Source organism: Aquila chrysaetos, chromosome 1 (genome assembly GCF_900496995.4).
Source record: "Aquila chrysaetos chrysaetos chromosome 1, bAquChr1.4, whole genome shotgun sequence".
Taxonomy (NCBI): domain Eukaryota; kingdom Metazoa; phylum Chordata; class Aves; order Accipitriformes; family Accipitridae; genus Aquila; species Aquila chrysaetos.
Genome location: NC_044004.1, coordinates 3,000,032 through 3,022,977, shown reverse-complemented (window position 1 = coordinate 3,022,977; position 22,946 = coordinate 3,000,032). Strand labels below are relative to the sequence as shown.

Genomic DNA, 22,946 nt, shown 5'->3' with positions numbered 1-22,946 from the left:
GGATTTAGCTTTTCTTATTGGCAAATACTAGGTGGTTTCTATTAAGAAAAAGGCTTTTTGGATCTCTTCTGAAGGTGCCTCTCTTTGTAGGCTTTCTCAGGAGCCTGTATGCTGAGCACTTAATCTTCTATCCCACTTAAGGTAAGAGGGACAGGCACCAAACCTTCTTGGTGCCTTATTTCACTTAATTCTTGCATTTAATTGTTCTTGATTGGGCTTCTAAGAGAATCTCTGCCAAAATCAAGAAGCTAAAAATTAAAATAATTGTTGTGCTGGTGGAATCACTCAAAGAGGCCATTGGGTTCCTGGTCTGTGTGCAGTGGAGGAAAGGAGCAGACTGAGTTTAATCTGATCTCCTGGGACATGCTGGGCTCCAGGAGTTAATTCTGCCCCCGGCTTCTCTGTCCATGAGTAATCCATTTGTGTTGGAAGTAAATGGCAATTTCTTGCAGTGAGGATAGGCTTCGCTACTGGAGAAAATTATATATATTTATCATCCATATAGCTGATGCTCTCTGTGCCTTTTTTACTGGTTGTTCATCTAAACTAAACTCTTTGGTGATGAGCTTGCCTGTATGATATCAGATTTTGTAGTGACCTACAAGTATTTTTCTTTCTTGTGTGTGCTGTTTCCCTGCAATTTCTAGTAGATAAATGTGAGATTCTCCAGCTTTTTTGAGCCCAAACTATAAGTACAGGTAGGAGATGGAGCAGCTCATCCTGGAAACCATTTCCAGGCACTTCATGGATAAGAAAATAATCAGGAATGGTCAGCATGGGTTCACCAAAGGGAAGTACTGCTTGACCAACTTGAGAAACTTCTGTGATGAAGTGACTGGCCTGGTAGATGAGGGGAGAGCAGTGGATATTGTCTACCTGGACTTCAGTAGGACCTTACACTCTGTCTCCCATAAGATCCTTGTAGAGAAGCTGTTGATATATGGACTGGATGAGCAGACAGTGAGGTGGGTTGAAAAGTGGCTGAATGATTGGGCCCACAGGGTGGTGACCAGTGGCATGAAGTCTACTGGGAGGCCAGTAACTAGCAATGTATCCCAGGGGTAAATACTGTGTCCAGTCCTGTTTAACATCTTCGTTAATGATCTGGATGATGGGACAGAGCGCACCCTCAGCAAATTGGTTGATGACACCAAACTGGTGTCTGACTTAAAAGAGTGGCTGATACTCCAGAAGGTCGTGCTGCCATCCAGAGGGACCTCACCAGGCTGGAGAAATGGGCCAACAGGAACATCATGAAGTTCAACAGGGAGAAGTGCAAAGTCCTGCCCCTGGGGAGGAACAACCCCAGGCACCAGTATGTACTGGGGGCCAGTCAGCTGGAAAACAGCTTGGCAGGAAAGGCCCTGGGGGTCCTGGTGGACATCAAACTGAACGTGAGCCAGAAACGTGCCCTTGCCGCAAAGACCACCAGTGGTATTTGCTTACCATGCAACGGCTGCATTAGACAAAATATTGCCAGCAGGTCGAGAGAGGTGATCCTTCCCCATCTACTCAGCACTGGCAAGGCCATACTTGGAGCACTGTGTCCAGCACTGCACTCCCCAGTGCAAGAGAGATGTGGACATACTGGAGAGAGTCCAGCGAAGGCACTGGAGCATCTCTGCTGGGAGGAAAGGCTGAGAGAGCTGGGACTGTTCAGCCTGGAGAAGAGAAGGCTCAGGGGGGTCTCATCAATGTCTATAAATACCTGAAGGGAGGATGCAAAGAGGACGGAGCCAGGCTCTTCCCAGTGTGCCCAGTGATGAGACAAGGGGCAATGGGCACACACTGAAACACAGGAGGGTCCCTCTGAACCTCAGGAAACAGATTTTGAGTGTGAGGGTGACCGAGCACTGGCACAGGCTGTCCAGGGAGGTTGTGGAGTCTCCATCCTTGGAGATATTAAAAACCTGTTTGGCCATGGTCCTGGGCAACCAGCTCCAGGTGGCCCTGCTGGAGTAGGGAGGTTGGACCAGATGACTTCCAGAGGTCCCTTCCAGCCTCAATCGCTCTAGGATTCTGAGACAGGGAGGTTGAGGTCCTCAGGAGATACAGGGGTGGGCTGAGCCCTCTGTAGGGGTATGGCTGTGTATATAAATGCAGCTCTATTTTGAATCATATAGCACTATATGACCACATCTTTGTTGTATGCAGTGCTGTATAAATGTGAAATGGCTTAATAACTCTTCTCTTGCTGTTTTAGATTAATTTGTATCTTTATGCTGTGTTTTCTTTCACTTGCTTCCTCCTTTCACCTTCCCAGATGTCTCCTCGGAGCAAACTTCCGTGACTCTTATTGTTCTGCTTGTTTTCATTCTCCTTCTTGGGTAAATGTATTATTTTTTTCGAAGAGTGGTTTCCTAGAACTCTGCGAAATGCTCTTCCCCTGCTGCATTTTGAAGTATTAGTTGCAAAAGAAAGGGTAGGGAGTCCTAATTCAGGTGCATTTCTTCCTTTATCTATTTTTCTTTTTAAAAGTGACTAAAGCCACAAATAAATAATGCTAATTTTTGCTACCATCTGTGACTGCAGGACCAAGCTGTTTCGGAGTGGCATTTTTAGTGCTTGCTTTATCTGTTAAGGGTGGAAGAAAAAAAACTCTTTGCATTAGCAGCAATAACCTATCTCCCACAAATTGTAGTCTGTGCTCCCATCTACCACTAAAACCCAAAGTAAACAAAGATTCGTGCAAAGACAGGAAGCATTTTGGGTGTAATTGCCGGTAGATCTTTGCTTTCATGATTTTTGGTTTCACCCAAAAAGGCAGCTAAGCAGTGCTGCGGTTCACTTGGGTGGATTTATTATGAACTCTTGCTGTGCTCTAATTTGACATTTTTGGCAGCTCTGCGAGTTTTAAAACATCCTCTGCAAGAGTCTGCTGGCCATCCTAAATAAGAACGTCCCATGGAGGGGAGGGAAGGGGCCGGTGCTCAGCAGCATGGGTGAGCTACGCCCTGACGACAGCCCTGCTTCCAGGCTCCTTTATTTTGGCCTCGAGCCTCCATTTTTGTAATCCTGCCATGATCCCTCACCTTCTGCATGGATTGGAGTTGGAGGACCCTCCAGTTTGACCAGATCGAACTGAGAAGCCGGTCTCTGCCGTCATGTGAGCCAAGAGGTGGTGGCACTGGTGAAGTCAGTTGGCCTTGGCTATATCAGAAGCCCTCGCCGGTATCAGGACCTGGGTTTAGGGCTACTTTGGAGGCTGAAAAAAATCAAACCTTGAATATAGTCCAGAAGACTATGGAACAGGTCTGGTTCCTGGACCCCGTGTGTTGAATAGGTAGATGGTGCCACGGGGCAACTCTGTGTCATGGGTGAGGTCTCACCTGTGAAGTCCTTGTGGCTTTTTCTGGTGTGTTTATCTCTTGTTCATGTGAGTTTACCGAACTGTAATTGGACTGTGATTTTAACATCAGGTCTTTAGGGAAGCTTGTTACAGCCATGTGTAATGTAATAAAAATGTAACTGCTTAGCTTTAATGTGTCAAAATGACTCATTTAAAATATCATATTGGAGATATGAGGGTCTAGAAGATAAGTAAGACTTGCATGGGGAGGGAATATTGAGTAATGCACCCACAGCTATAATTGGGGGTGAAAATACATCTTCCATTTCAGATCTGAGGAAGTGGTTTATGTGCCTGAAAAATTGTTTTTCTCCCCCGTGTGCTGAATCGCTTGGTCTGGCAGAAGTCAGCACTTGCCTGGGTAGATGCAGGTGAAGAATTCAGCTACTTGGCAATCCTGTACATTGTGCAAGTTGTGCAATATATAAACTGCTTGAGTATTGATCCTGTTGCCATAATTTTTTTAATAAAGCTTCTTTCTAAAAAGTTTCAGCATTTCTGGTCTCATAGTCTCCTACAGCACTTCATGAGGTGTGCAGGTATTTTTTCCTCTGTACCCCAGTCTGTAAGTAAACGATACTTCTCTCAACTTCTTCCACATATTCTCTGCTTCCTGTGTGTAATATTCCTGTTATTGATAACTGCTTTATTGAATCCTAGAGGCAGATGTCACCTGCGTTTCTATATTATACGGAAGTTGAGGTCCGACGGGTTGGTGCGTAGTCCTGCCCTTCTGGGAGCAAGAAATTGAGATGAAAGCAGGGAAAACATCCGTGTGCCTATAGCTAACCCCCCCTTTCTTGTTTGAATATAGAGCAGCCATGTACATCTCCTCCTGTCCCGCAGGAGGCCAGGGAAGTGACAGACAGACATGCAAAGGATTATTATATTTGATCAGGCTTTGAAATGGGCTGTAGATAAAGCCCTTGGTGTTTACTGGGCCATTAAACATTTATTAGCCTCTGTCCCAGTGCGTTGCTAGCACTGTAAATAACAGCTGTGATTAAAATGGAGAGTGGGGTCAGCAGTTGCCTTTTGCAGTGATGTCTGTAAATGGTCGTGTAATTTTAAGAGCCTGGTTGGGGGAAGTATCTGCCCACGTGCCTTGGAGAGAAGGGGCAGATGAGCTGGCAGTCTGGAGCTCCTCTTTATCACAAGGAAATGCTGAAATCTTAGGAAGTGGGAGAATTTAAACAACAATGAAAAAAGATTAGGGCCTGAGTTAGGAGTTAATTTATCCCTGCCCTTCCTAACAAAAATACTTAATGCTCTCGGATCAGGATGGCTTTGGATCTGGATTTAATTAGGTTGAAGGAGGGTTCATGCCTCTCCCCCCACACTGCCCCAAATAACCCCCCGGCCACCCCCATGCTCAGTCACGCATGCTGGGCTCGCCAAGGCCGTGGTTTTTGCTTGTCGGCATTTCCATCATCAGACTTTTATTTCCTTTTCACCCCCTCCCCAAGCTTTAATAGGGAGAGCAGAAGCATCGCCGCAGGGCTGTGACTTGGCTCGTGGGGTCTTAGCTGCAGCACCTGGTCGGATGATAGGGTTTTTGAAAGGAGGAATATGAAGGGATTACTTTGTATTGCTGGGAGGCCACAGCCTGGTGATTCACACTGGAGGCAATCCCTCTGAAGTCAGTGAGATTGTAAAGCGTGTAAATCAGTATGGAATTTGGCATTTTCGTAGAAAAGTGGGGGATATTTGTTTTACTTGCATATAAATTACTTCTAATAAGACTCTGTAGACATGACTGATCCTTCTAATCACAGCATTGCTCCTTGCAGTCCCAAAGTTGCTCCTGCTATCCTCTCATTTTAAATAATTTTTTTAAAAAAATCACTTGCGTGGGAAATATCTGTGGTTGCTGCTGGGCTGCAAAGCGTTGCTGGGAATGACTCAGGCGGGAGCTTGTCCTCGTGCGCTTGGGACCTGCGGTGTGAATGGAGAAAGGAGACAGTCTTGTTTTCACACTCTCTCATTTTGAGTCTCTGACGTATTCCTGTTCCACCATTTAGATGTCATCAGGCTAAGGGATAATTAGAGGGAGCCTGTTTTGCTACAAAGCCGAATCAGGAATCCACATTGCCGTGAGCAAGCCTGGGTTATTTGATGGGGAATGCAAAGCAGTGGAGTGGGCGTCCGGGGAGCATTGCTGCACCACAAGGGAGAAGATGCTCTGCTGCTTCTTCCCTGTGTCTGCAGAATATATCTCCTTTCTACAACAACTTAAAATAAATAAATTTATTGTCCTGTTTATCAAATGCAAATATAAAAGCTCTCACTGCAATACTCTGTGTTGGAGTGGGGATGTTCATTCTTTCACTGGTGATCTGCAGCCTGGCAGTCTCCATCAGCTACACCAAGATGCTGAGGGGCAAACCTAGGAGCTGCTGTTGGAGCTCTTGGGCATCAGTTCTGCCGCCGGCTTTGCTGCCTGGGTGCTGGTGGGTGGTTTGGGTGCTGTCCACAGCAGCTTACTCTCTATGTGATAGGGCTTTAATGCTCTAATAAAGCATTATAACAAAGAGCATCAGCTTTTCATTTGCTACAGTTGAGGAGGACATTGTATTTTGCCAAGACATTATAATATCATAGGTGGGTTTAGCTATTTGACACTTGCCTTACCTTATAAAAATGCATCTTGCCTGTTTATGTGTTGTGTGGCATGTGGAAAGTGTGACGAGTTTTGGTTGAAAATGAAATCTAAAACTGGAAGGAGCCCTGCATAAAGTAACTGAGAAACTTGAATATATATAACTGAGTAATTGAGAAAATAACCAGGTCCCATTAAGCTGGTTGTCAAGGGAATAGTTCACTTGTCTCTCCTCCAACTTGATGAAATAGTTATTGTTTTCCTCTCCTCCTTACTGATATACCCACAATTCCAGGAGAGCCACCTATCTGCTCCTGTAGGTGGTCTAACTGATACATGCCTAATTCCAGCTCAGAGCCATTTTCGTGAGTGGAACGTAGCTTTGAAGTCACCATCCCCTGTGTCAGGCCTCCAGAAGAGTTTGTGCGGTTGAAAGGTTTGTCCCCTTTTTCCACTGATGCTGGCTGGCCTAACAAATGCCCCGCTCCTGCCCACAAACCTTGCCTTCTCTAGAAAAGAGAAAATAAGGTAGTTTTTAAGGCAGCGTTCTAGATTTGGATGTAAAATCTGGCGCAAATGGAGATCTTTCCAGCTTCAGGCCAAGTGATGTATGTTCCTTGTTGTCCTCTCTGCAAAACAGAACAGTTTAAGACTAATTTGTTGTTGTTGTTGTTGTTGTTCATTAGGCTCCTGGTGTATTAGCAGACTACGTAGCCTCGGGTTGCTCCCTAAATGGCCTGAGCTATGGTCTTCAGTCTTCTTCTCGACCATCTCCATGCCTTCTGCAGGCTGGTGTACCTCCAGCTGTGTTTTAATACTTTGAGGAACTTATTTTATATGGAGACTACGTTAGTGGCTGGGACAATCTCAGTTATATGAGACAGTCCCAGTCATCCACAACAAAACTCAAGCAATTGGGGCAGTAAAAAGGCTGTTTGCTTAATATGGCGGATCCATGTGAAATGACTCGCTCGTCTTGGCACAAGCCATTAACTGGGTGTTTCTCCTTTACAGGGCGCATTGAGAATAATCATCAGCCTTAATAAGGATTGATTGTGTACTACCCATCGTCGTCCCGATTTGATATTAATCGGAAAAGCTTTGACCATCGCATTGGGGAGGTGAAAAGTTGAATGACCGTCCCTTTTAAGGTATAGTAGAAACATTAATGAGATGTTTGGGGTATGAAGCTAGCACTGCTGTAGCCTACGCAAGAAAACAGCAGCCTTTGGAGGTGCTGCTTGTACAGCTTTCTCATGGATTCGCATCTCAGTCTTGCAGCGTTTACATGGTGAAACCTGCGCTCCATCGTTCCCCTCTTTGATCTTAATGAGCGTGGTCTTCTTAGACTGGAGGGTTGCCTTTGTTTTGATGCAAACTTTCATGAATGCAGTATTTTCTCTTTATTTACTTGAAAGAATCTTTCATTTTTGAAACTTTCAGTTTGTGTTGTGAGGCATGCAGAGTTTGGGTATCAATGTTTGCACTATTTTGAAGAGGGCTTTTCTTAAGGCTTTTTTTTTGTGGTTATACAAACCAGTATTTGACTGAAATATATTGACTTCTGCTATTACCTTGGCACAGATGGTCGCATAATTCTGGCATGAGTGATTTCTTAAGGAGGGGGAAAGAAAAAACCCAGAGACTTTTTGAGGAAAGGAAGGTCATGGAGTAAGAAGGATCATTACTCAGGACATTAGTGAAAACAACATCCAGCAGGGAGTTTGTGGGCAGCTGTTCTGGTCGCAGTTCTTCCCATGGTCTGACTTGAGGAAAAGATTGAGGAATGCTTTTAAAAAAAAAATAAAAATCTTACTGTAAGATTTCTCGTTCGGTATTTCAAAGGACTCATTCCAGCCAAAATGGATTTGATGCTAGGATGGTATTGCTAGAGTGGCAAATTGACATGTGTGTGTGAAACCTGGTGATTTTTATAAACGAGGTCTGTTTTTTAATGCATTTCTTGTTGCTGTGGCTTTCACAGATTCACCCTGTCTGGAGATGAAGTTTGTATATGTGGTTTGATATTTCTTTAAAGCTTGCACATAGGGTCCTGCTGACACTGCGTGCTTCACAAGCTTGACCAATTTATGGTTTCACATAAAAATTCTTTGAACTTTTTGCAAACCTGGTGCGATACCTCTGTGCCAAATTGAAGTCAATCATAACTTTTATGGATGACTAAATACTTCCCTTTGAATTTGTGTGATACTTAGCAATGTGTTTCAGGTCTGTTAGTGGGTGTGTGTGTATGTACTTAACTGAATTTCATGTTGTGTTTTGCTACGTGTATTCGTTAGTCTGCTTGGCTCGCTTTTTGATTTGGGGAAAACTCCTATTGAGGTCAACAGCTGAATTAATTCCACTGATTTACTGAGAAGTGGCCAGCTGTTCTAGAAGGGCTTTGTCTTTGGTGCATGCTTTCTCCATAGCTGGTCCCAGAAAAGGATTAAGTTCAATGAGACTAAAGTAAGAGACACGTAAGAAATTTGCCTATGATGCACACCATAAACGTTAATAGCCTAAACTCCGTTTATTATTCAATTTTTGCTTGTATAAGAAAAGCCTTTTTAGAGAAGCAAGAGACTGATGAATATGTTCAAATATCTGCTAAAATAATGGAGGTCCTATCGTAATCCAGTGAATACATAGGACAAAGATGCTACCTGCACTCAGGCAGTAGCTTTCTCAAAAAAGCCCGTGGTCTGGATGTGGCTATCAAGGCTTCTTAGCTGTTTGGGGTTGGAAGCTGGCAATTCAGTCGCCAGCTGGAATCCTAAAGCCACTTGGGTTAGCAGGATGTGCCTGAACTCGCATGAAGAGGAGCGGCCATGGGCTGATGCTTTGCTGTGGCCAGTGCTGTCTGATTTGACTGGCCAGCGTAAACGGTCTCAACAAAATTGCTTGCGTGAGAGTGGTTTGTCTTGCATGATGAAGCCAGATGTGGATGTGACTCTGTCAGCTGGAGTGAAATAGTCCAACAACGCTTCCTTTCCGCAGCAAAATCCTTTCGGAATAAGACAGCAAGGTCCACAGCTAAGGTGATGGACTTGCTCTGCTGTTTCAGGAAGTGTGGGCTGCTAGGCAAGATGCAGAGCTGGACGTTGGGGTGCCAGAGTTGTACATCATACTGTGCTGTAAGCCTCTTGACTCTTGTGGGCCACTGGAAAGATGCTTTGGGATGGGTAGGTTTTCTCTCTAAAACTGGGGTTATGAAATAGCCGATGTCAGCTGGAAAGGCTTGAGCAACCTTTTATGGGTTCCTTTTTAAAGTGTTTCATTATATATCACTTATTGATTCATGTTGCAGGTCCAAAGCATTCAGATTCGATTATGTGGGAGAAAACTAATGCATGAAGTCTATACAAAGCTGTCCACTCCCCTGTATTGCTAGATTTCTGGGCTTTGTTTTCACTGGTCACATTCACTTGTCACAAGTTACTGTCCTCTTTTTGTCAGCCATTTCAGCAATATCGCTCATTTATCCTAGCTCAGACTTAGCACAGGGTATAGTGCTGGCAGACCAGGGAGCTTGCATTTGCAGAACGCAGGTAAGAAGACTTCGAAGTTTAGATCTGAAACCTCGATTACATCCTAAAAGGTTCTACATGTGTAATTGGAAACCTTGGGATCCCAGACATCGTAGTGCTCCCAGGTCTGGTGGCACCTCTGAGCAGAGGTGGCAGTGGTCTCAAATCAAAACTGGCTGAACTGAAAACACTACGTTATTGGAGGAGGGGAAGGAGGGTGGGAGGTAGAAACAGACCCACTAGCAAACACTTGCCACGTCTCTCAAAGAGCACAAGTAGGAATCATAGAATATTTGGGTTGGAAGGGACCTTTAAAGGTCATCTAGTCCAACCCCCCTGCAATGAGCAGGGACATCTAGATCAGGTTGCTCAGAGCCCCATCCAACCTGACCTTTCCTAGCCAGGGATGATTGCACTGGCTCGTTATTACCTGATCTTCCAGGGCTTCAGTGTCTGTTGCAGCTTACCCTACTGGATAGGACAGTTTCACCAAGCTACAGCTGAGTTACCTCAGGTTTTTCCACCGTAATTATTTTCATCGTCCCAACAGGTTTACAGGAAGGGTAGGGGGTAAATGTCCCCGACGACATGCAAAACTTGCAATGAGAACAAGGGCGGGCTCATCTTCTCCCTGAGCCTTAGGGCACCAGGCTTGCCATAGGCAAGCCTTAGGCTTGTGTAAACAGTTGTGTTTAGAGGAATCGAGGGCATTGTTTGGAAACACTGTGCTGTTTCAGTGCTGTGCTAGCAGTAAAGGATGTGGCATGGGGGCGGCTTCGTAGGAAATTCAGCTTTCAAAATCTGCAGAGAAGCCGCTGCTGCGCACAGCGGCTGCAATCCTAGCAGCGGGTCGGAAGCTGCGTTTTTGGGATTTCTGCCAAGAGACGTTTCTTGGAAACTCTTCCGTGTGCAGTGCGAACAGCAGGACGGGAGGTCTTGATTTGAACTGTAGATGATAAAACCACTGAGGTTTTGGCAGGGCTGCGTGTTTGGATGCCTTGTTCTTGGCCTTTCTCATTTGGGTGTATAGGTGAACCCCTGCCTGGTCTGGCTCAGAAACTTCCATCTGACTTTGTAGCAAGCTGAATTTTCTACTGAATAGGAAAGCTTTTTGAGAGTGAAACAACCCTCTATTTTTTTGGATGGAATTCTCCAACCCGTTGGCTACACTCAGTCTATTTTTCTGAATCAAACTAGTACTGAACCTACCCTGCAGGGTCATAAATTTTTCCTTAAAGCTGACATTCTTCTTCCATGTTTGCTCTCGCTGACATGCAGTCTTGCTGCTTGCATTACCTCTTGGCCCATAAGAGAGAATGGTAGTGTAGATCACCTGCCTGTGACTCACTGAGACCCTTGATTGACTAAAAACATTTTTTTTTCTGGTAAATCTCATTTTTGGCAGAAGGGGAGATGAACGAATAGGTGTATAATCTCTGGCTAGATCCAGCACTGATTTCTTCAGTAGGAATCTATAAGCGCTGCTGCAGTGGAAGCAACACTGATCATTATTATTTGTCTTTAAATTCCACCAAAATATTCTCAGTTCCCAGTGACGTAGAGATTTAGAGGCTCACAACATATGGCAAGATACAGAGGGTGGAGGGGGAACTTGGTTGCTGCAGTTCCTGGAAGGTGAGTTATGTGCTCACATCTTGGGGCGTACGATCACGCAGACAGCAGCAACATTTGGAGATTTGGTTTCTGGTGCCCCAACTGCTGCCAGGGAACTTCAGAAGAATAAATGGAAAATGGACAGAGCTGTGGGTGTAGTCTGGAGTGTCAATTAGTCTTTAGCCCAGGTCAGACTTTCCTCGGTCTTTTTTCTGTATACGTTCTCCATCGCTTTCTCCAAATCCTGTCCTTCTGTTTTTCAGGAAACTTTAAAATTTATGTGGAGGAGGGAAGAAAATATCTTCCTTACTGCAAGGGCCAGGTCAGCATCTTTTTTTGAAATCCCTGTGAGAGCAATTTTTCAGAAAACACTGGGGGAAGTGGAGAGCTGAGCCTAGCAGAGCCAAGCTGAGCTTGAATGCTCCCTTGGTTTGAGCTCATCTGTATCAGCAACGTGCGGTGGGAGCAGAAATCTTTTTATTGGTGACCGTACAGGATAAGAAGGAGAATTTCCCAAAGGTTAGGCTTCCTCCCTAAGTTTTGTTCTCCGAGGAGGCCCTGAGAAAAGCAGATACACGGGGAAGTTGGTAACTGCAGACAAGTATGTGCATGCACCAGTGTGCATACCCACGTGTATGTACATGGCGTGCTTTCCCAAATAGCCTAGAACCTGAGAAAATGGAGATAAAATCAAAAGACAATTGAAGTTAATTATGCTTTCAAGGCAATTGGAGATTGGTTGAAATCTTGTGGGATTTCTGAGACCTCCCAGTGCAATTTGAGGCTGAGTGTGGGGAGGATGGTTTGGTTGCTGTGGTCATTAGTGTCTCAGTTCTGACTGTCACCTATTGCTGGTGTCATACGATGATGGCTTTTGGGTTATGGATGACACAGATGTCACCACTGAAACACAGTTATCTTTGCATTGCAAATTCTTCTTTATGTCACTTGTCTGTGTGCTATATGTATCCTTTCGTGGTGAAGGAAGTCTGCCCTTCCTCGTTAAACTGCACAGCACAAATTTGGATTCAGTATAAGTTTTGATTTTAGATTAAAAAACAACAAAAAAAGCATTTTGACATGTGACTGAACTTTGTTGTTGTTCTTCGACCCATGTACTTTCCCCTTTCTTTTCATCCTCACCACAATCTGGCCTGCATTTTCTGTTTCGGGCAATGGTGAGGTTGCTAGCCTGACTTTGAACTTAATGAACTTTTCCAAAGAGCCTTCAGAAAAAGCCACATTCCAAGAAGTCCTCTTTGGTTTACAGAGGAATTGGGATATGGGAACTCTTAAAAATGCCAGATGTCAGACTCTTAGGGGTTTACAGGTGAGCTGGTGTGGAGCAACCGAGTTAGAAATCAACCATGATGGTTAAATGTCTTGCTTCCTACGATGTAAGCTTCAGAAACAAAAGGAAGAGCCTTGCTTTAACTCTAGAAGAACCAAAGTCTTTAGGGATCTAGCAATGGGAGATCACAAAATAAACAGAACTGTATGGGACAGTATTTCTTGCAGTGCCCTTCTGCGTCTGTGTGAATTTAGGCCAAGAAGTGCTCCAATAAGTTCAGAATTTTGCCTGACCGAACCTTTGGGTCTACAAACACCTTGTAAGGAAGTACCATCAAATGCTTTATTACGTGAAATTACACTGCACATTTTCTGGTATGTTCATGTGAGTATTTGTTCAGAATCATATTTCGCCAGTAGAAGCACATGATACTATTAAAAAGATAACACATACTTGTTTTTATTCACTTAAGATGGAAGATCTTTCTTCAAAGAATCATGAATAAAACAAGACAGTGCCTCATAGCAGGTATTAAGGAAAAAATAATGATAAAGGTCTTTGGAATGGGCCTTCCCTCTGGCATCTTCACTCAGGTTCTACAATCAGTAAGTCAAAGGAGGTTTTGTGGAAAGGAGAGGCGAGATGCAGGAGTTGATATGACTTCCCCAAGGGTGAGAACTTCTAGAGCTGGGACCCAAACATTAATCTCTTTAATTCCAGCTCAACACTTCACTATGAGATCATTATTCTATTTGATTAATCTGCGCAATGCCTTTAAAGCCTCTAAAGCCATAATGCTACATATGCATTGAAGAATCCTACTGCAAGTCCTCTTTTGAGTATCTAGGAGCCTTTTGCTATCCCTGACACCTTTTTGCTTAAACTTTGAGTACAAGGAACTATTCCCTAGCCTTGGTTGGTCTTACTCTGAGCTGGTCATCAGGGCTGATGTATTGCTTGTGTTCATTGGGGAACATTGTTTTCAATAGAGACAAAGAGTTCTTAGTGCAGAAATTAGCTAAAATGCTAATATTTGATAGGTACAGGTACAACTGTAGTGATGACTGTCATTCATAGTTTTCATATAATGATGAGTAAAGTGTTGTGTTCTTAAGTTTAATTTCCTAAAGATAGGAGAGCAGTGACAGGACACAGTCTGCATTTATCAGCCCCTCCATCTCAAGTAACCTTTTGAACCACTGAGCAATTTCAGCCATGTTTGAGAAACTTCAAAGTCTTCAAATGTTGCAAGTTCTGTGAAAATTGAGTAGCAGGGAAATTGAGTGGAGAGATCGTAAGACTTCCCAGGCTTGATGGAAAGTCTGCAGTATAAATTCGCTTCTTACGTAATCCATATTTGCTTTGTAGGATGATGCCAACTCCTCAACTGAGGTCATGGTATTACCAAAGCCTCACGTGTGATACTGGGCAGTTGTTTTGACCCTCTGCCGCATTATCCCCTATTCTACGTACAGATGACTTCATCTCTGTTCACTCGGAGGCATGTGCTCCTTCTTTTACAGGCATTAACAGATTTACTGGCAGCACCTCACACATCTAAAATGCTGTGTAAATGCCGTCAGTGCCCCATGCCTGGAGACCCGCGAGTATCTAATGCATCACGTTGCATACTGTGAAATTAAAGATTCAGCCCCACTTTAGTGCTTTAGCGCTGTAAGCGGCAGAACTAATGTAGCTCAGCATACTAATGAGGGAGGTATTTATCGTTAAGTGCTGAGCCGTTACAGAATGGTCAGCGTTCAGCTGCACCCTTGAAACCTTTCTGGGAGGCTGGTCTTCCTCTCGGGCTGAGCCTTGCAGGGTCCTCAGCAAACAACCAGCATCGCAGCTAGAGCACAACTGCCAGTGGCAGGAGAAAAAGCCCAACTTGATGACTTTCAGGGAAATAGCCCAGAAAAGGAAATCCTCTATATAATTTATAAAAGACCTTACGTAAGGAAGGAGGAGGGATTGATGTGGAAATGATTGTTCTTCCTGGGGGGAAAATGAAGATGAAATCGAGAAGAGACCTAAACCGGCAGGTTACCACGGGGATAAAAGTGAGATGCTAACAGCTTACAGTATCAATTAGGGGCATCAAAAATGTTGGTATTTTCATTTTGGAGAACCCCTTTTCCAGCACTGTCTATTTGGGTCACTGTCATCTGCTAATTTTAATTGGAAAATAGCAGTATGAGTGAAAGTGTTGCTTTTAACCTTCTCTAAGCTTGGTAGAAAAGCATTTAGAGCTAAAAGCTAGTATTGGTGTTACCTGGAAATACGGAATGGAGAAGGCTTCATTGAGATGAAAGACCACTTTATAAAGACAGGACTTCAAAAACCAGCGGGTTTGTCAGGTACTACATCATTAGGGGCTCACTGGAAGGGAGGTATCATTTACACTCCTCAAGTTTGTAATCTGGGCAGTTTAAATTCTTTATCTAGAAAGGGGTGGGGGAATATTTGGTAGAATTTTGCTTGCAAGGATGGTTTCCACCAGGAGGGGAAAATGCCATGGACAGAGCACTCATCCAAGAGGGTGTGGTGGTTTCTGTGAATTTGAGTAATTTCACACCAGCCCCTGGAGGCTGTCCAGGTTTGAAATGGCAAACCTCTGAATTATGTGTGATGTAATAGCCAAATTACTTAAAAACAAAATGGTCTCCTGAATATCTGTCCTCTTGACTTGGATGAACGGTCTCCAAGAGCAAAGATGATTTTAGTTTAGGCACCCTTAGCTGTGAAATGTGCATCAAAAATCCCAAACACGCAAATTCTGCTCTAATTGCTTGACAACTCCACATCTAGCTTGTATATCCCCAGGATGATCTTGATTTATTTCCATCGAGAACGTGAAATTCCTGCTGAACCACATGGTGCAGAACTCGGAGCAGTGCATTGACACGGTGTTGATTGGGAACCCAAAGCATTTTATGAACCTGATGGGAAATTATAGCAAACAAGGGCTGTTGGCAACCAACTTCCAAGCCTAAATCCTCTATGAGCACAATACACTACAATTATAGCAGCTTTCCCGGGTCAGGAAACAAATGCTGTGACTGCTGTATTCCTGTGTGTGATATTTATGACACACAATGTTATCTTTGTAATTGTTACGTATGCTTTTATGTAGTGCAATTAGGGTGGGGCTGAGGTTAATGGTAATGTTAATCGTTTTCATGTTCTTAATATAGACCCTGAATGCTGTCGTTCAGTAGGGAGTGAGTAAGAAAAATTATTCATGCTATTGTACTGCTGTCACATCTGTGGTGTAGGGAGATGGCTACAGCACAGCCTAAATCAGCCATGATCACCCTAGTCTTGGATTTACCTGCTGAAAAGCTCATTCACTTAAGCTTTGGCATTTTCTCCTGCTTATACCACGTTCGAAAGTCCTAACGGTCTTAATGGATGGACTTGCTCTGAAACCAAACCCTGCACTTGGAGGGGTGTCTGTCTGTATAGACTCCCACCCAGCTGAACTTCAGCTGATGGAAAGGAAGTATTTACGATATACTTGTTCAGACAAACTCATCTCTGACATAATGACTTTCAATCACCCTAAATTCTCTTTTCTGAAATGTATTCTGGAAGTGCAGTGGAAACTAGTGCAGAGTCCATGGGTATGTGGTTATAGGGCTTTTTTCTTCCACACTAACTTCCAGGAGTTGGGATGTGTCTGGCTACAGGTTTTATATAAAATACCAAACTCAAAATATCAAAAAATAACAAAAATTTAAGAAAAATACCACAACACCCAAACCTCCTCAACTTGTTTTGTTTAGTGACCACTCCTAAAATACTTTTGCTCACCAAAGTTATGGAAATAGGCACCCCATGCATTCTGAGTATTCGTTGAGGGGGTATAGCTCAATGAAAATGAAAAAAATATAGGAGATTGGCTTTTTTTTTTTTTTTTTTTAATTCTGCAGTGTCTAGTGAGAGTAGCCAAAGGTGAGCAGAATTATTGCTATCTCCAGGACCAGGTCCTGCTGCTGCTGGTAGATCTCATGGGACCGTTCTGTTGTAGCCTTTATCAGAGGGGAAGTTAAAATGCTGGGGTCCTTAGCTTCCTAATGGGTTGAAATGCATCTTTTTGCACCAATTTAAAGTTAAAAAGATGTTAAGTGCCAGTTTCTTTTTCTAGAAACTGAAGTGTCGCAGCCATCTTCGGGTAGTTACAGAAGAAACACACGCAACCATTTTGCTGAGGATCAGACTTTTTTTTTTTTTTATATGATGTGCTCAGTTCACAAATAAAAAGCTTATTTGCTAAAGACCGTTTGCTTTTGCGGCAACCAAACCGAAGAGGCTGTGCTCAGGAAGCACCAGAGGGCTGGCTTAATTTTATAAGAAAAAAAACTTCTGAGAGTGTTCTTCATGTTGTACTTCCTCAGTTCAGGACTCCAAGTCTTTCACAAAACTGAGAAGCATCCCATGGGGCCACAGCCATCCCAGGGTGGTGGATTGAATGACTTAAGTATCTTTTTTTGGTCTGATTTGTGACTGTAGCTTTAATTTATTGCCTCCTCTGTAAACCACAGATATGTTTGTTATTTGCAATTACATGGTAAAAAAAAAAAAAGCTTTATTTGGATTTTTAAGTCATTCTTTCTCTTTGCCTTGGCGTTTGTTGCAATGAAATCCTTTTATGAAGCTTGTGGAGAGAGCTGGGTTGAAATAGCTTCTCAACAAGACACATGATGGGCAGCAGTGGTGCACGCCCAGGGAAAGATAAGAACAAAGGTTTTATGCCTTCATTGAGACTGGTTAGTGCAACACTCACCCAAGTCAATTTTGTATTTTGAATATTTTAAAATTGTAGCTTTTTTTTACCCTAGAAACCCTTCTATCTTCAATTTAGACTACCTACAGGAGTTGAACTTCAATTTCTCTTTCTAAAAAATATCACCATGATGGGCATTTCATGGTCTGATGATGATGGTGACCATATTCACACACCTCGATGCAGCAACAAGCCTGCTTGTTTGTGTCTTAAGACAACTTTACAATGTTTACACTGAAATTTTCCTGCATGTTTAATAGTTTCTCTGTTTTACTTAACTGAATCTGATAGATTAAATTTTCATTTTCGGAGTGGGGAGAAACTAGTTGTCCAAATCCAGTGATTAGTGATAAAATACTTTCAACAAATTTAGCAAATGGTCTTTCAAGTTGGTTTCTAATCCATCAGCTTCTTACAAAAGCAGAAAGCTGCATATTACCTGGGTGGTTTCCATAAGTGCATGAAGCATATGTGAGAGGTTATTCAATGCCTAAAGAAGATGCAATATTTTGTTTAACCAAAAAGCTTTGTTCTCTTTTGTCCGGAGGAGGGCCACAAAAATGATCAGAGGAATGGAACACCTCTCCTACGAGGAAAGGCTGAGAGAGTTGGGGTTGTTCAGCCTGGAGAAGAGAAGGCTTCGGGGAGACCTTATTGCAGCCTGTCAATACTTAAAGGCGGCTTATGAGAAAGATGGGGACAGACTTTTTAGTAGGGCCTGTTGCAATAGGACAAGAAATAATATTTTTAAACTGAAAGAGGGTAGACTCAGAGTAGATATAAGGAAGAAAAGTTTTACAATGAGGGTGGTGAGGCACTGGCACAGGTTGCCCAGAGAGGTGGTCAATGCCCCATCCCTGGAAACATCCAAGGTCAGGCTGGACGGGGCTCTGAGCAACCTGATCGAGTTGAAGATGTCCCTGCCCATGGCAGGGGGGTTGGACTAGGTGACATTTAAAGGTCCCTTCCAACCCAAACCATCCTCTGATTCTTGCAGAATTCTGTTCTGAAGATAGTAGTTATCAACCACAGCTTTCAAGCGGTGCTGTTTTCAGGTAGGTCTGCTGTCTGGACTGTGGTGGAGAAGGCGTCTCATCCATGGTGTGGTGGAGTCATAGACTCAGTGCATGTAGCAACTGGACATGAAAAATGAAAAAATTAGTTTATTCATTAATATTTTACTAAATTTAAAAAATGTAGCCCAATGATTGCTTTCCTATAATTACTTTCTGTCTGCATGAAAATAACATATGCCAACATGAACCCCAGTGGCAATGGGGGAAGAACTGAGTGGGAGAAAATGAAGTTATCCCTTGATCAATATTACATCAGCTCAATAATAATATTTTGGTTAGGAAAAGTATTGCACTGTGCCCCCAAAGAGGCACAGGCTTCCTTGTGTATTCTGTGCCATCTAGAGTTGTTTGAGGAAGGTTGAATACTGCATGGCTTAAAAATACCAAACCACTAAGACCTCAGGAGGAACGGATCATCTTCTAAAAACTCTGTCGCCTGCTTTAAATGCCTTTTATTTCTCCAGCCTGAGTGCCTGGAAGGAAGCTGGGAGCTCTTCACTATTAAGTGATATTGCTGCCTCTAGCTTGCTCTGGCCACCTTTCATGTAGGAGAGGACAACTTGTGAGCGGGGTCAAATGTATCAGAAGTTCCTTCAGTTAAAGGATTATCAACACCAGAGGTCAGGGTAGTCTTGGGGCTGCAGCCACAGCTGCTGCTCACGTTTCTATTTGTCCTGGGCATGGAGATGATGTGGCTTCAGTCACAGAATCAGAGGATGGTTTGGGTTGGAAGGGACCTTTAAATGTCACCTAGTCCAACCCCCCTGCCATGGGCAGGGACATCTTCAACTCGATCAGGTTGCTCAGAGCCCCGTCCAGCCTGACCTTGGATGTTTCCAGGGATGGGGCATCGACCACCTCTCTGGGCAACCTGTGCCAGTGCCTCACCACCCTCATTGTAAAACTTTTCTTCCTTATATCTACTCTGAGTCTACCCTCTTTCAGTTTAAAAATATTATTTCTTGTCCTATTGCAACAGGCCCTACTAAAAAGTCTGTCCCCATCTTTCTCATAAGCCGCCTTTAAGTATTGACAGGCTGCAATAAGGTCTCCCCGAAGCCTTCTCTTCTCCAGGCTGAACAACCCCAACTCTCTCAGCCTTTCCTCGTAGGAGAGGTGTTCCATCCCTCTGATCATCTTTGTGGCCCTCCTGTGGACCTGCTCCAACAGGTCCATGTCTTTCTTCTGGTGGGGACCCCAGAGCTGGATACAGTACTGCAGGTGGGGGTCTCATGAGAGTGGAGTATATGAGGAGAATTACCTGCCTCAACCTGCTGGCCACAGTTCTCGTTAGGCATCCCAGCCATCATTGTGTGTCCTCAGTCCTGTCTTCACCCCAACTGGGAGCTCTGCTCAGAGCTACGTATGGTGGAAAGTGGAGGAAAGCAGTTTTCCCCTGGTTTTCCCCCCTGGGACATGGGTTGGATGGAAGCATTCAGGGGCAGCCTGTTCAGGGCTCTGCAGACCATCTCACTGAGGATGAGGACAGACCCTCTGCCCTGCTGCTACAACACGTGCCTTCAGGGTTGCCTCTCACCCCTGCGCTCGTATCAGTTTGAGTGCAGCAGCACCCAGGCCTTCGCCTTCAGACGAAATGGGGCCCCATGGCAGTAATTTTTTATTTTTTTAGTGGGGAGACTAATTGCTTTTCCAAAACTGCCATTGTTTCAACATCTAGGCATAACCCTCCAATTCTCAGCTTTGGGGTCTGACCTGAATTAATGAACTCAGCCCAGGCTGCCTTCTACCACACCGCTGTTAAATGAGAGATGAACTGACTACCTCAAAGGAGATGCGCAGTGTGCAATAGGTGGTAGGTGAGAGCTACGGGGTGCAGGTCCTTTGTACCTCTCAGCCCTTCCCTGACCACACTCCGCATGCTCTCTGCCTGCTGCAGAGAGCTGCCGTCTGGTGTTGAAAGCCTTTCTCTTCATCTCTCCATCCCACGGCTCAGGAGGCAGCGGTACCTAATGGGTACAGCACGGTGGATTGTGGCACCTTGCCACCAGCCTCGCTGGTGATCTCAGTAAAGTCCGTCTCCCTGCTGCTGCTGTTTAAAATTGAGAATAAAAGGCAGTATCTTAAAAAAAGAAAGTTCTGAGGGTGATGCTTGCATGTAGCTCTCTTTGTTCTAGGTGTTGATATTATATCTCTTGAAGCTGTATGTACTCCTGATGCCTTTCTTATCCTCTGAAGTCTAAAGGCTTTTGTGCAGCGTTTAGCAAAGGACTGCAACACACGAGTCTTTTGGCAGCATGGGTTTCCAGTTATTATGCAGTTAATCGTCAGGCTACAGCTAAAGGAAAAGAGAAACCCTTTGCTCAAAAGATGGGTGGAAAAGGGATCAAGTTTTGCATAAATCGAGATTTATGCAGCAGCGTGGTGTCGTCACTGGAAAAATTCATGGGCACCTCAGAGATAACGGGAACAGGAGTGCTGAGCAGCATAGGACTGTATTTAAAAAAAAAAGTTTGCCTTTGCCTTTTTTTTTGGATGTTAGAGAAAATTGTGTGGGCAGAAGTAGTGGTAGAGTCTGCGCACCTATATCAGGAAAGCTTTTAATAAGTTTCACCAAATATTTTCACAGTCAATTGAGATCGTGGGGGAGATAAAATGATACAGCTCTCAAAATGCCCAGAGGTTCCCTTGCGAAGGGCAGTAAACTGGATTTCTGGGCTTTGAGGGAGCAGCCGTGGGGGAGTTATCAGGAAGCTGAAGCGATAAATCCAGGATTACTGCTCAGATGTTTGCTGATGGTAAACAGACCCGTGAGATGTGCAACGGCAGCTGGAAAAGCTGTGAGCACCGATGCTGGATACGGTGCAAATATCCACGAACTGGTTAAAAAAAACCTCAAACCCTCAGCGCTTAAACTAGTTCTGCAGGCAGAAGAGGTGGATATGCCAAAACTGGGAGGAGCTTTGATACCCGGCGATGAAAAGCTGTTTCCTGAGTCGGAGGCTGGAAGGATGGATCCTGTAGGTTAGAGTAACACGGGGACGCTGGCTTTCCTATCGCTAACTGCATTCCCTTTTTGCTGGGCGATATTTATTATTTCACTTGGGTTATAACTTCCTCGTTGGAGCACGGGGGTGTGGGAGAGGGAAGGAAATGACACTTGCTTTCTTTGCAGGACATTTTGAAGATCTGCAGATTAAAGGCTGGCTGTAAGAGCTAGGTGTTACCGGAGACGGTAGAAATAACGCGCTTCAGAGAAAATTCTTGCAGGTACGTCGGGTGAAGTAACCTGAAACCTGGCATTCGGGGTGCGGCAGAGGAAGATTGCAACCCTTCCAGTTTTGCTTTGTAACGTAACACACCATGGAAAAGGGCCTGTTGCTTTTTTTAACCTTTTTTTTTTTTTTTTTTTTTAAAACTTGCCATGGCTCAGTGGTTTTTGGGTGCTCCCAAGCTCTTGCTCCTGCCTGGTGGGAGTTGAAGGTAGCTGTGCTTTGTTTGCACGGTTGCCTCCAGAGCCCTGTTTCCCTTCACACAGTCGCAATCAGGCAGGAAACGGGTTTCTTGTCCGCTGAGCCAGCCCGGTTTTCTTGACAGCAAAAGCTCCCTCCTTGCTTTCTCCCCGGGTCCTGCTGGGAAGGTCTCCAGCTCTGCTCGCCCCCACGCTTCTCCATGCAATTCCTCTGGAGCAACATTGAGCCAAAGCTTTCGGTCACTTAGCCTCACCTGGCTCTGTACAATGCTCCTTGTAGTTTTTCTACCTTACACTCTCCCAAAAAATCTAGCACCCTTGCCTGCTTCATTTCATATCATTGTATAAAATGTGGCTGTCACACCCACCGGCTTCCTTTTAGGTTTTAGCCGGCGCTGGACTCCAGGCGCCTTGAATAAAGCGTTTTATGCTGGGACGTGGCAGTGGCAGGCTTTCCTACTGGCATGACCGGACTCTCAATGTGACATTCAGAGCTGTAAAACACTCCCTGACAATAGCTGGTGTTGTTCAAAGAGCGGCATAAATAATCGAGGGGATTTTTTTTTTTCTTTTTTTGCAAGAAGAATAACATCTCCCCGGGCTGGCTGGGGAGGCGGCAGGCTGTTTGCATGCACAGTGCCGGGGGGGGAGGTCTTGTTAGTGTGGAGGGGAATCTCAGGAAAGGGGTGACATCAAAAGGGGGGGCTTCAGGTTGTTATCTAGAAGGTTTTCAACATCGCAGTGCTGGGATGCCTCTTAAACGAGGTGTTGGGACCTCTGTTCTCTTGTGTACCCATTTTTATACAGAATAAAATAATTCCGTCATCCAGGTTTTTGTGTGTTTGTAGCATGACAGGCTGACTTTGTGGCACAAGCTTTAATTGCTGATGGGATACTTGAGAAGACAGGCTCACAGAGTGGTTCAGGTGCTTAGATGAGGCCTCAGGAGGTCTCCACTCCAACCTCCTGCTCCAAGCAGGGTCAGCTGTGAGGCTGGACCAGGCTCCTCAGGGCTTTATCTGGTTGGGTCTTGAAAACCTCCAGGGATGGAGATTGCACAACCTCTCTGGGCAACCTGTTTGACTGACCTGACGGTGGAAAAGCTTCTCCCTACAGTTTGAACATCTCTTGTTTCATCTTCTGCCCGTTGTCTCGTGTCCTCCCACCGTGTAGTCCTGTGAGGAGCCTGGCTTGTTCTTCTGCCTGACCTTCTTGGAGACGCTGGAAAGCTGTTAAATCCCTTTCTCGCCTGGTGCTGGTAACTGAGTGTG

The 22,946-nt window shown here is 44.5% G+C and overlaps 1 protein-coding gene across 5 annotated transcripts in view; it reads left to right on the top strand.

Annotated features, from left to right (window-relative positions):
- The window catches only part of PTPRA (protein tyrosine phosphatase receptor type A), a 129,786-nt gene that overhangs the window by 21,187 nt on the left and 85,653 nt on the right, over positions 1-22,946 (top strand). For 3 of the 5 annotated variants that reach the window (XM_030016048.2, XM_030016075.2, XM_030016067.2), the window contains exon 2: positions 6,963-7,099. In XM_030016048.2, coding sequence (XP_029871908.1) covers positions 7,082-7,099 — 18 coding nt within the window. In that variant the 5' untranslated portion in view covers positions 6,963-7,081. Of the gene's footprint in view, positions 1-6,962; positions 7,100-21,378; positions 21,474-22,946 lie in introns of all 5 variants that reach the window. The other 2 variants (XM_030016057.2, XM_030016082.2) reach the window with 1 other exon arrangement.